We start from the raw sequence: 13,190 nt of genomic DNA on the forward strand, positions 1-13,190 counted from the left end.
AAACGTGTTTTTACAAACTGTACTAGTACAGTTTGTAAAAACTGTGCTCCCAACTAAATAGTTAGCTTACCTGAGTAGGAGGGCCATGTCTGTGAGGTTGTGCAGTGGGGTTTGCAGGAACATCTGTCTTGCTGTTGGCTTGACCATTAGCAGCATTGTGGGACCTGTGTTCACAATACAAAAATAACTATGTCAATTATAAAAATCTGCAATGCTCAATGGTAGAGCATTTGCCTGCAGATTAAGTGGTCCCAGGTTCAAATCCCCCTTGTACACATACAGTGAGTTTTTTTGTTTTTGTTGATCCCCTGCTGATTTTGTACGTTTGCCCACTGACAAAGAAATGATCAGTCTATAATTTTAATTGTATGTTTATTTGAACAGTGAGAGAAAGAATAACGGTGATGATGATAACGGTGACTCTAATCTGACCCCTTTTTTCAGTAACGTGTAATCTAACGCTTTACTATTTCCAAACCAGTAATCAGATTGAAATTACTTGTCCAAGTCACTGTGCGTTACTATTTTGTCATTAATAGTAAAATATATATTTGATTTCGATCATGTCTCGGGGGAGGCCGGGGACATTGAGTCCGAATGAGCCATGTTCCGGGCCTCCATTGTTGAGGCGGCTGACCGGAGCTGCGGACGCAAGGTCGGTGCATGTCGCGGCGGTAACCCTCGGACCCGGTGGTGGACGCCGGAGGTGAGGGAAGCCGTCAAGCTGAAGAAGGAGGCCTATCAGACTTTGTTGGCTGGTAGGTCTCCAGAGGCAGCTGATGTGTACTGGCAGGCCAAGCGGAATGTGGCTTTGGCGGTCGCGGAGGCAAAAACCCGGGCGTGGCAGGAGTTCGGCGAGGCCATGGAGAATGACTTCCGAACGGCTTCGAAAAGGTTCTGGACCACCATCCGGCGACTCATGAGGGGGAAGCAGTGCACTGTCAACGCTGTATATGGTGGGGATGGTGCGCTGCTGACCTCGATGGGGGACGTCCTGGATCGGTGGAAGGAATACTTTGAAGACCTCCTTAATCCCACCAACACGCGTTCCGACGTGGAGGCAGAGTCTGGGGACATTGGGGGGGGCCCTTCTATCTCTGGGGCTGAGGTCGCCGAGGTGGTTGAAAAGCTCCGCGGTGGCAGGGCCCCTGGGGTGCATGAGGTCCGCCCGGAGTTCCTTAAGGCTCTGGATGTTGTAGGGCTGTCTTGGTTGACACGACTCTGCAACATCGCGTGGACATCGGGGACAGTGCCTCTGGACTGGCAGACCGGGGTGGTGGTTTCCCTCTTTAAAAAGGGGGACCGGAGGGTGTGCTCCAACTTTAGGGGGATCACACTCCTCAGCCTCCCTGGGAAAGTCTATTCAGGGGTTCTGGAGAGGAGGGTCCGTCAGATTGTCGAACCTCAGATTCAGGAGGAGCAATGTGGTTTTCGTGCAGTGTGAGATCGACAGGCGGATCGGTGCGGCGTCTGCAGTGATGCGGGCTCTGCATCGGTCCGTCGTGGTGAAGAAGGAGCTGAGTCGAAAGGCGAAGCTCTCTATTTACCAGTCGATCTACGTTCCTACCCTCACCTATGGTCACGAACTGTGGGTAGTGACCGAAAGAACGAGATTGCAAATACAAGCGGCCGAATGAGTTTTCTCCGCAGGGTGTCCGAGCTCTCCCTTAGAGATGGGGTGAGAAGCTCGGTCATCCGGGAGGGGCTCAGAGTAGAACCGCTGCTCCTCCGCGTCGAGAGGGGCCAGTTGAGGTGGCTCGGGCATCTGATAAGGATGCCTCCTGGACTCCTCCCTGGTGAGGTGTTCTGGGCACATCCCACTGGGAAGAGGCCCCGGGGAAGACCCAGGACACGCTGGAGGGACAATGTCTCTCGGCTGGCCTGGGAACGCCTCGGGGTCCCCCAGGAAGAGCTGGTGGAAGTGGCGGGGGAGAGGGAAGTCTGGGCCTCCCTGCTTAGGTTGCTGCCCCCGCGACCCGACCCCCGGATAAGCGGAAGATGATGGATGGATAGATGGATAGTAAAATATATATTTGATTTCTTCTTGCGTCTCTGGGAGTGAAGTCATGTAGCCTATGCAACAATTAAGTCACGTTTTCAGCATGAGGGTCACGTCATGTGTATATATATAGATCTACCACTCCCTCCCAGTGACTGAGTCGCCACTTTCCTCAAGCCCCTTTGCTCCGGTGCCATCTCGATTTGGTTATATGTGACAAATAAGAAAGACAAATAAGATTAATAAACTATTACATGAACAAATGCGACGAACCGCAACTAAATCCATGTTTTTTCGAAAAGTAATGGTTCGCAAACGATCTCAGATATACTGTACTCGGGGCGTTTTTTATGGTGTGTTTTTTTCCCCAAGTAGGCTAGGCCTACGATTTGAGTCGTTTTTCCAAGTGCGTTCTTAGGTCCACATTTCAAAAGAAACCATAAATCAACATTACACTAGTGTCTTGCCTCTCATCGGCTAAGTTACAGTGGAGATGTTTGGAGACAATTGAAGTAGGCACAGCGACGCAAACAACAACGGAGGAGAGAGATGTGCATTTTCGAGTTGGAAATACTCACTATTTTGAGTATTTGTCAGCTAAAGATGGAAATATCAAGGTTCGTTGTACATTCATTGTTGTTGTGGACATTACTGTTAAAAATGCACTTCTAATAAAGTGATTGTTGGAAAAAACGGTTGTCATTTTTATGTTGAGGTGGCGGGGGTGTTGTCGGCAGCTGCTGAATGTAACTAATAAAGTAACTTGTAATCTAACTTAGTTACTTTTAAAATCAAGTAAACTGTCAAGTAACTAAGTTACTTTTTAAAGGAGTAATCAGTAATCAGATTACTTTTTCAAAGTAACTGTGGCAACACTGCACAATAACAACAACAAAATCCAGAAAAAACGTGTGTCAAAATTTTTATAAATTGATTTGCACTTTAATGAGTGAAATAAGTATTTGACCCCCTCTCAATCAGACAGATTTCTGGCTCCCAGGTGTCTCTTATACAGGTAACAAACTAAGATTAGGAGCACTCCCTTTAAGAGTGTGCTCCTAATCTCAGCTCGTTACCTGTTTAAAAGACACTTGGGTTGATTCAGAGGAGAACTGGGTGAAAGTGTTGTGGTCGGGTCAGATGAGACCAAAATGGAGCTGTGTTTGGAGGAGGAGGAATGCTGCCTATGACCCCAAGAACACCATCCCCACCATCAAACATGGAGGTGGAAACATTATGCTTTGGGGGTGTTTTTATGCTAAGGGGACAGGACAACTTCACCTCATCAAAGGGACGATGGACGGGGCACTGTACCATCAAATTTTGGGTGAGAACTTCCTTCCCTCAGCCAGGGCATTGAAAATGGGTCGTGGATGGAGATTCCAGCATGACAATGACCCAAAACACATGGCCAAGGTAACAAAGGAGTGGCTCAAGAAGAAGCACATTAAGGTCCTGGAGTGGCCTAGCCAGTCTCCAGACCTTAATCCCATAGAAAATCTGTGGAGGGAGCTGAAAGTTCGAGTTGCCAAACGTCAGCCTCAAAACCGTAATGACTTGGAAAAGATCTGCAAAGAGGAGTGGGACAAAATCCCTCCTGAGATGTGTGCAAACCTGGTAGCCAACTACAAGAAACGTCTGACCTCTGTGATTGCCAACAAGGGTTTGGCCACCAAGTACAAAGTCATGTTTTGCAGAGAGGTCAAACACTTATTTCACTCATTAAAATGCAAATACATTTATAAAAATGTTTTTTGTTGTTATTCTGTCTCTCACTGTTCAAATAAACCTACCATTAAAATTATAGACTGATCATTTCTTTGACAGTGGGCAAACGTATACAAAATCGGCAGGGGATCCCCCCCAAAAATCCCTCACTCTATGTCCCTTTGGTTAAAAGCATCTGCTAAATGAATACATAATTTTAAGTGTTTAGACTACTTTGTCTTTAGAGCATGATTACCTGTGGCGAGTGGCACAACTTTGATTAACACACTTCAGAGTATCCTGTTTGAACACATACAGCAGAACTAGAACCAGCAGGACCAGGATGGGTATCACTAACAGGAAGAAGATTAGCAAGCCGTTCCTGAGGGAGTAGTCTGAGATCAAAGATAAAAGGTCAGTGGAGATGACTGACCAACAAAGATCAAAGGTCTGTGAAGATGACCGTGACCAACAAGTCATGAAGTGATACTTTACATGCAAAATACACATATCATGGAAAAATGGTATACATAACTTTAAAAACAGACATGGTTGGCCTACCTATCTGGGCAGGACCACTGTCTATGCTGCCTCCTCTCCCAGACCTATCACAGAGGGGAGGGGCCCAGCCATCATTACAATGGCAGTGCCCTTGGTCGTTACACCACTGAGGAAAACACAGAATACACAGATAAGTTCTAGCCAGGAAATCACAAAAAATCAAGACTGTCATCAATGCATACTGTACAGTGCAGTACCGTAAAACAAAACAAAAAGTAAAACTATATATATAATTAATAGATCTATGAAAACCACAAAACAAGTCAAACTAGCCACACAAACTTTAGAACAACCTAATATAACCAAAAGTTTTTTTTGGTTATAACAATTATTTAAAAAAATGTACCTGTAAACTAAATAAAAATAAATAAAATAAAAACGGCTCCCCTCAAACAATGTGCCTCTCACCCCACGACCATTACAGGTGTTCTGGGCATCACAGTTCAGTTGTGGTAGCAGAGCCGTGGCGTTCACACACTTGAAGTCAATGCAGGCCTGTTAGAAGTTAAACATCTCACTAACTTGTTTCAACCAATATGTTTACATGTCTTTGTCAGTATTTTTTAAAATCCTTTTGTAGTGACACACACCTTTCCCTTGTCACAGAGACTCCCTTCATTCACATAAGCAGGGTCCAGCACATCACTTCCGAGGTTGAAGTCTGCGTTCACACACGAAGACCCATCAATCACTTGTATGCTGACCTGCGCACCAGGAGGGGGATTGTTTGTGTCTACATTGGTGCACTGAACCTTTCCACACATGGCATTGCTGCAGCAAAGGAGATTACATCATTAATTATTCCATTGTTACAGTAAATGCACTGCTTGTCATTTACAAGAAAGCCACTGTGCACTCCACTGAATGGATTGAGTTAGTTTTAAGAGTTTAGTGGTTTGCTCAAAGGTACATCGGAAGGATTAAGGCAAGGTGAGGTGGAGGCCAGAACCAGCGACCCTAAAATGTCAAGAAGGGTCCTCAACCCCTACTTAGCTACAAGGCATTCAAAGGCCTTCTTACCTCACACTACACTTGATATAGGCTCCTGTGCTGGTTATCCCACAGTTACCAAACAAATCCCCCTTTGTGTTGGCATGTTGAAAGCAAATATCTGCTGCCTTCGTTGCACCTAGAAGTCAAACTAGAGGTTACAAAATGCTTCATCATGTCCTCAAAGATCTTTAGACAGTAACAAGAGAGCAGTAAGTGCTTCAAGTTATACATAGAATTACCTTTCTCAAATAGATGTTTGCACTGGTAGTCATATGTCTGACAACGACCCTCATAACAATAAGCTGCATTGCTCTCACAGGTCTGGCCATCCATAATGTAGTGGTCAGTGGAACAGAAGGCAGATTTCCCATTGCAGAACTCAGGCAGGTCACATGAATTTACAGAGCTTCTGCATGGTGTTCCTGAAACGCTGACCTAAAACACAACAATACAGAATTTACACATGGTACTGTATCAGAATTTAAGAACAACTTAAGACACATCTATGGCTATGTTTTCAATTATGTATCTTTTTTCTCATTTATACCGTATTTTTTTGGATACAGATACAGACTCACCTGGCAGTTGTTGCAGCAACTTCCCTGAGCACAGGAAGACCCCCTGGTGAACTTGCAGGTAGCTGCATCACAGCACTTATTTGTGCACACCTATAAAACAATAGAAAACACAAAGCTGTCCCTGGTCACAATGAAACTAAGTAGCTTCTAGATCAGGGGTGTCAAACTCATTTAAGGTAAGGGGCCACATACTGCCCACTTGGATCTCAAGTGGGCCAGACCAGTAAAATCATAGCATAATAACGCATACATAACGACAATATTTCTTGATGTTTAAATCATTGGTGAACGTTGTTGATGATAAACCCTATTTTAAGGTATTTCTACAATAAACTAGAAAACATAAAGACCAAAATCTCAGACATCAGCCCACTTTTTATCTGCATGGGCTCTCCTCTGCTGATTCCCTTGCTTTGTGATGCGTTTGAGGTCAAATGCGTCACAAAGCGAACAGGGAGCGAGCGCTGCTGCCTGTGGCAATGAGCGCTTCTGCCTCCGGAGCAGACATCGCATTTACGCTGTTTTTTTACTGGATCGATTAAAAAAATTACAAAACATTTGTACTCATAAACCTGCATATTCTTAATAGACATTTGGATTCGGAATAGAAGTTACTTGCGATTTATGTCTTTCTGTCATTTACAAAAAGACATCCAACAGGCCGAGATGGACGCCCTGGCGGGCCGGATCCGGCCCACGGGCCGTATGTTTGACACCCCTGTGATGATTAATTATTAACTAAGTCACACATTCATAACTGCCTGTGTCTGAGCTCATGTTTCGGCATGACACATTTGCCCTATTGTCTGTGGTAAGCTGTACCTCTGGTGATCCACAGTCACACTGCTCTCCCTCCTCCAGAATGCCATTGCCACATTTAGCCACATTGACCACATCTGACAACAAGGGCTGGTTCTTCAGACACACCCCGCCTCCACGTAGAACTAATCTCTCGAAATCGGCCCCGCTGCACATACTAAAGCTGGTGGAACCGCTGTGAAACAAAAGAATAAAATGAAAAACTCTGCACAACCAATTTACTATGAAAAAACTGAAATCCTTTTTAAGGTGAGTTTTTTTTTTTACGTGGCAGAGGCATCCATGATACAGCTTCCTCCATTACAAGAGCAGCGGCCATTATCATGGTTCATTCCTAGGTTGTGGCCCAATTCATGAGCCACCACAGTGGAGAAGTAGGGTAGACTGTTGTCACTAAACTGTTGAGAGGATTTTGTTGAAGGTATCACTGAAAGTTGTTTAACACATTTTCCACAACATTTTTGTTAAAATATTTACACAAAGGGTACACAGCAGGAATCTGGAATGTTAAAATCCCCAAAGGCATTGCACTGTCATTTCCTAACCTGAATGCCTGTTTCCTACCTAACGAACGTGTTTGACTCCTCTGTTATTCATGTTGTCTGGGATAACAATTGGCACTGTTGCCATTTAGAGTTGCTCATGAATATTGCAGATGGTATCGGTTTTCTGATAGGACCATAATATCAAATAGCGTTAGAAGTTAAAAAGTATAGTGTTGAACTGACCACGTTAATTCCTCCAGAGCTTGCCACCGAACACACTGTTCCCACAAACGCCATTCCCAGGATCCCACCCCTATATGCAGAGGGTCGACCACTGTAGAAACAAAATGTGAAATGTAAAACAGAGGCTGACAGAGTTTTTGTGTTTAAGATGAGACCTCAACTATGTAGCACTTTTGTAACTCAGGCTTCGAGTGAATATTTATCATTCATAGAAAACACTCACACAATGAGGTGACTGGCATCATTCCTTTTCTTAGGCAAGAGGGTCTCTTTTCTCCAGGCCATAAACCTCCCCAGAACTTCCCCAGCAGAACCTTCCACGTCAAAAGGATTCCCGGTTTTAAATATCTCCAAAGCAACCAAAACCACCCGGATATTCAGCTGCTTGTAGTACTGGAATAATACATTCAAAACCCAATAATAATAAAAAACTGAGTATATAAGTTCAGTTAATCATCAATGGATCAGGAAATAATGATACCATGTTTATTAATTAATGTAACCTCTCACCCCGTCCAGTAGATTGGCCAATTCTACCATTTCCTCTCGCACTGCGCTCTCATTTTCTTTCTTGAATTTATACTGTAAATATAGTAGTACAGGAGAAATCTCTTAAGATATGGATGTACTTGCGACCGTGTATAAAGCAACTAAATACAGTACAGATTATTTTGTTATTCTATTGCAGTGAAATCAATTTACACATACTGTACAATGAGGCATTGGTTTCTCACCCTGAGATTGTCTGCAACTAATGCCAACTCCACATATCTAGTTTGAGGTAGGTTACGTTTTCTCTGTGAAGGCAGCGTAGAAGACAAGTTCTTGTTTACATTTTTACAGGCCGAACCGTAATTGGTAACTGTTTACTACAGGAATGGTTAAATCTCAGTTTATAACTGTAAATTGTATGATGAGCATCCCCACCCGTATAAGTGCGGTCAGTGACATGGCGGGGTCAAAGACATAGTGACTCTCATTGTGTGAGTCCTCATCTGTCACTCCACAGGCGAAGGCCTCAGAGTGGCTGTGCTTAAGGTGGTACAGAAGGTGCTTGTTGGCTGTAAACGGTGGGGCTGGTTCAATGCCATAAGACTCATTGTTAACAATAATTACACCCCTGATTGAGATAAACAGACAAAACAGGAAACTAAATTTGTTATATCATTGTAATTCATTTTACATTCAGAATCAACAGGAGAGAAGTCACCACAGTAGACAAGTCAGACATGTTGTACCTTAAACCTGAGCAGGTACTGAGTGCAACCAGCGAGTCATCATGTCCCTTTACTTTCCCATGGTAGTAGCAATGGTCCTGCAAATAATAATATAATCCTAAACAAGACAGTTTCTGACAGACCTTATCAGTCAGGAGGACCTTGAAACAAGCAAATGTTTGCTTTATTTTATAATAGCCTACTAGTGCATCGTGCTTGTGATGCAGTCAGTGATTAAGATGTCAGTGAAACACACAAATACAGATTACTTGAACTATAGATAATACATAGTGCATGTAATTAAATTAGTGGCACACACACACACAAATTCCTGGAATTATAGATAGAGCACAGTGCTGCGATGATGTTGGTGACACACACAGATTTCTGGAATTTTAGATATTTTAGATAATGTAGACAGTGCAGTGCCCGTGATGCAGTTGGTGCGGACATTTCTTCTCAGTGGTTTTGGTATCCTACCTATATTTCTCAGATCACAATTGAAATTCTGTCATCTCTGAAGTACTTGTTCAAACTATAAACGTTGCTGAGTGCCCGGTTCTTGAGTTGAAAATCTCATAGGAAACTTGCTGCAGACCAGAGGACCAATTAGAGTGAAGGGGCTGTGACGCGAAGAGAGCAAGCCAAGCTGTGGCAAATAATTTTTTCATTATTTAATGTTGAAATGCTTATCCAAACAACGACAATCGCGTCACTGCTCTCCGTTGGATTATAAAGAGGACATCTGCAAGATATTAACTTTGCCGAGTGCCCGGTTCTTTTCTGATCTGATCTCTGATCTGAAACTAAACCCATTCTAATTTGTTTGCACACACACACATAGAGATTCCTGGAATTACAAGAAAGATAATACTTGCATTTTACTCACATTTAGTTTTGGATATGTTGTTTTAGGGGATCCACTTTTGTCATGAGAATACTGAACAAAGTCTTGTGATAGAAAGTCTCTGGTGGATAAAACGGATACAAATGTTTCAACATGCATTTTTGCTGAAACGTTTGAGACTAATAAATTGTTCAGCAAATTCAAACCATACTTGTTTTTTTTAAGATAGAGGATATGCTTGTTGTCATTTATGTTCAAAGTGTAAGCCAGGTGATCTGTTTCGTCTGCCTGGAATAGAATGAATCATTAATGTAACTTTAAATATAACTAGTTTAATATAACTATATAAATATAACTAGTGTGAAATGGTTTATGAAGTTTGTACCTTGTTTTCTTTGGGGATGTTTGCATTTCTTTTCCATCTCCGAATCAATTGAGGTTTCACCACAGTGTAGCTGACGGGTTTAGATGTCTGTCCATTGAAAATATCTGAAAGTAAAAAGACAATACCTATTACATACTGAAGTGTATTGGACACCTGTATGCCAAATAAAAGTAGCGTAGCCTCTTATGATCTCCAGTGCCTACAAAATTATTGTAAGTTTCGGGAATAGGCTACACCATCGCATGTGATGCGTTCAGACCACATTATAGGCTACTATTTGTAAATTATATATAACCTACCATTGTTCTCAATTTCTAAGATGTAACTAAGTAAAATTACAAAAGTCAGAAGACTGAAGGAACTTCGTTTCCCGACCATGATCGTTGCTACAAAATTTCCATTTGCGAGTAGCCTATTGTTGACGGGTTTCTGAAGTCAGGTGTAAGGTGCATTGCCGACAGGTGAAAAAAAAACTGGGAAAGCAGGAAAGCCAACTGAATATTTGTACCAGTTCTTCAAGTTTATAACTACATAATTAATTACTCTACGGTACCACTTTTAACAAACTTCTTTGTACTGTATCTTACAATACTGCATCTTACAATAGCCCACAAATTACCAAGCTACATATGAAACAGATGACTTCAGAGTCCCCGTCAGATTGTTAAACCCATAGTTGTTGTTGCTGTCAGAGCGAATTTAAGGGGAACACGTTGGGGATTTTTTATCGCTCTCTCGCTCTCTCGCTCTCTCGCATGTTGGGGGTGTTTCAGAAATCGGTATCGAGTATGACTCTCAGCAAAATAAACTCTTGAGTTTAAGGTTTCAAAGAGCCAGTTCAGCGTTCAGTTACTACAGCAACATATTCCGTGAGCATAACCTGTTTGCTGGCAGGTTTTAGTCAAATAAACCAGTTTGTCCTACTGTTTAACTGAAACCGAGACATGGGTAGACCGACACAATAATCTCCGCTCCCGACACGCCCACATGCTCGCGTAACGCCTGGAACACACTGGCTGCGAAGCGCAGCGATTGTATGGAAGGCCATTAGTGCATCTAACGTCTTAGAAGAGCATGTTAACATGTCCAAAAATACGTAATGTAAATGTTTGCCGTGTTAACGTGTCATTTTTGGACGCGTTACGTTGTAGAAGAGTCAACCTCAACACAATGCCAAACTCACCAACCCAGTTCTTCCAGGGTAGGCTGCTGAGTTAGAACTGACTTTACATTTTATGACACGTCATATGGTGCCCTTACCTTTCGAGCAACCCAATCTCATCCCAACTCGTCAAATATTGACGCTTGAGCAGACACCTTTGGCGTCACTATACTGACGCCGGGGCCGCCCTTTTCGAAGTTTTTTGACGCCTAGGGTTGCCACATTCAACACAGAAGAATAACACCTGCGGCAAGGGGGCAGGCGTTCCTTCAAACATGTTTTCATAAAAATATTAAGATTGATACATGGACATTATAAAAAGATATCTGCTATTGAAATCAGTGTGAACAGATGCACTCAGTCTCTCTCTATCACGACTCAAGGCCAACAAAGTTTGACAGTGAGGCCACAAAAAATAAGCTTTTGGAGGAACTTGTGAGATGTTAACCATATTTTATTAATTTATTGAATTAACAGATCCATAACCATCCTTTCTGTTTCCTCTTCTGAGCCTATGCAGGTCACGTGAAAAATGACCCAAAGACTCGTACCCGAAGACCCAGTCGGGAAATGAACAAATCATTTCTGTTTCCTTTAGCTACCAGTACTGAGCCTATGCAGGTCACGTGAAAAATGATCCAAAGACTGGTACTTGAAATAAGGAACGAAATGTCACCTCCCGACCGAGTCTTCGGATCAATGATTCGTTCATCTGCCGACCGTGTGTTCGGGTACGAGTCTTTGGATAATTTTTCACGTGACCTGCATAGGCTCAGTGCTGGTAGCTAGAGGGATAATGACAGGTTTTGTTATTTTTACTTAAAAAAAATCTCGGCCACGAGAAAATGAATGAATCATTCTCTGAGACTACTCGTTACTCCCGAGTCATACTAATGATTCTTTCAAAATGAACGAATCGTTCACAAACGACACATCACTAGCAACTAGCTGTACACATCATACTTTGCGACAACCTGTCGCGAGCGTGTGAGCTAAGGCAGTGGTTCTCAACCCTGGTCCTCGGGTACCCCCTGTCCTGCATGTTTGAGATGTTTCCCTGCCCCAACACACCTGATTCAAATGAATGGGTCGTTATCTGGTTATGCAGAAGCCTGTTAACGACCATTCATTTGAATCAGGTGTGTTGGAACAGGGAACTATCTCAAACATGCAGGACAGGGGCAGTAGCGGCCGGGACTTTGCAGAGGCCTCCCCGCAAAGTCGGAGCTCGAGGCCCCTCCCCTAAATCCACTCAAAATGTATCTCCATCCTTTATCTCATACATTGCTGTCTACCTTAAAATGAATAAATGTAATGTAAATATAGCCTATATATTCACCAATGTGAGAGATAAATAAAAAAAATAGGAGGAGATGTGGTTCGAGTATTAAGGAGTGGATGGTCTTAAAATGTCCGCTACACTCTGCCCTTTCGATTGACACCTTGTTTGACCCAGTAGGAGCTTCCATGCCCCGTTGACATCCCTCTAAAGCCAACTAGGTCTGTGCGTCCTGCCCCAACCCCAACCCCCACCCGCCCCCCCCCCCCAAATGCTAATACCTCATATGTATTATGTATGTCTCTGTGGAGCCTCTGTGGAGCCTTCAAAATAAAAGTCGATTGCGCAATGTGGTTGACAGAATCAGTGTTCTTTGTGCACCAATCCTGGGAATCAGATAAAGCACTCCAATGTGTTCATGCTTCAGTTTATGTGTTTCAGTAATACTAATTAGGGATTTAGCTAATGTATATGATCGTTGTAAGTACCACCTTTCATTAGAGATAACAATTATGAAAAAGAATACCTTTTTATCCTAAGTATTTGACCTTGGTTACAAAGGGTCATTTTGGAGTCTCCAAAAGGCCCTTTCAGAAAACGCCTGGATGTACTCTTATAAAAACATGTGTCAAATATGAATATATTGTGGTATTATGTTTGACTTTTGATTTGAATTGGGTAAGGCTTCAACCTGTGGTCCAATTTTGTCTTCCAGCTAATACCTACCACCTCTAGGCCTCTTCAGGCCTCTGTTTTCAATACAAAATCTAGGCGGAAATAGAAACTTTAACTTTCCTTGTGTTCAAGCTTCTATTACTCAACACTAGTAGGACTAACAGGGGTCCTGACAACAGGGTAAATAACTTCAGTGTCAGCTTTCAAAAGAGACCATTTACATGCATGTACTCCAAATGG

At 42.9% G+C, this 13,190-nt stretch overlaps 1 protein-coding gene across 3 annotated transcripts in view; it reads right to left on the reverse strand.

Moving 5' to 3' along the window:
- adam9b (ADAM metallopeptidase domain 9b) overlaps positions 1-10,348 on the reverse strand; it is a 66,647-nt gene extending 56,299 nt beyond the window's left edge. For 2 of the 3 annotated variants that reach the window (XM_067244756.1, XM_067244755.1), the window contains exons 1-20: positions 10,134-10,347; positions 9,835-9,938; positions 9,661-9,737; positions 9,492-9,570; positions 8,624-8,700; positions 8,313-8,505; positions 8,120-8,182; positions 7,896-7,967; positions 7,609-7,778; positions 7,386-7,476; positions 6,925-7,055; positions 6,661-6,832; positions 5,839-5,928; positions 5,500-5,695; positions 5,288-5,396; positions 4,858-5,038; positions 4,676-4,762; positions 4,268-4,373; positions 3,963-4,101; positions 71-164 (exon numbers count right to left, since the gene is read on the reverse strand). In XM_067244756.1, the coding sequence (XP_067100857.1) occupies positions 71-164; positions 3,963-4,101; positions 4,268-4,373; positions 4,676-4,762; positions 4,858-5,038; positions 5,288-5,396; positions 5,500-5,695; positions 5,839-5,928; positions 6,661-6,832; positions 6,925-7,055; positions 7,386-7,476; positions 7,609-7,778; positions 7,896-7,967; positions 8,120-8,182; positions 8,313-8,505; positions 8,624-8,700; positions 9,492-9,570; positions 9,661-9,737; positions 9,835-9,938; positions 10,134-10,212 (2,310 nt within the window). In that variant the 5' untranslated portion in view covers positions 10,213-10,347. Of the gene's footprint in view, positions 1-70; positions 165-3,962; positions 4,102-4,267; positions 4,374-4,675; positions 4,763-4,857; positions 5,039-5,287; positions 5,397-5,499; positions 5,696-5,838; positions 5,929-6,660; positions 6,833-6,924; positions 7,056-7,385; positions 7,477-7,608; positions 7,779-7,895; positions 7,968-8,119; positions 8,183-8,312; positions 8,506-8,623; positions 8,701-9,491; positions 9,571-9,660; positions 9,738-9,834; positions 9,939-10,133 lie in introns of all 3 variants that reach the window. The other variant, XM_067244757.1, reaches the window with a different exon arrangement.
- Positions 10,349-13,190: the final 2,842 nt, after the last annotated feature.

This window comes from Osmerus mordax, chromosome 10 (assembly GCF_038355195.1).
Source record: "Osmerus mordax isolate fOsmMor3 chromosome 10, fOsmMor3.pri, whole genome shotgun sequence".
NCBI lineage: Eukaryota > Metazoa > Chordata > Actinopteri > Osmeriformes > Osmeridae > Osmerus > Osmerus mordax.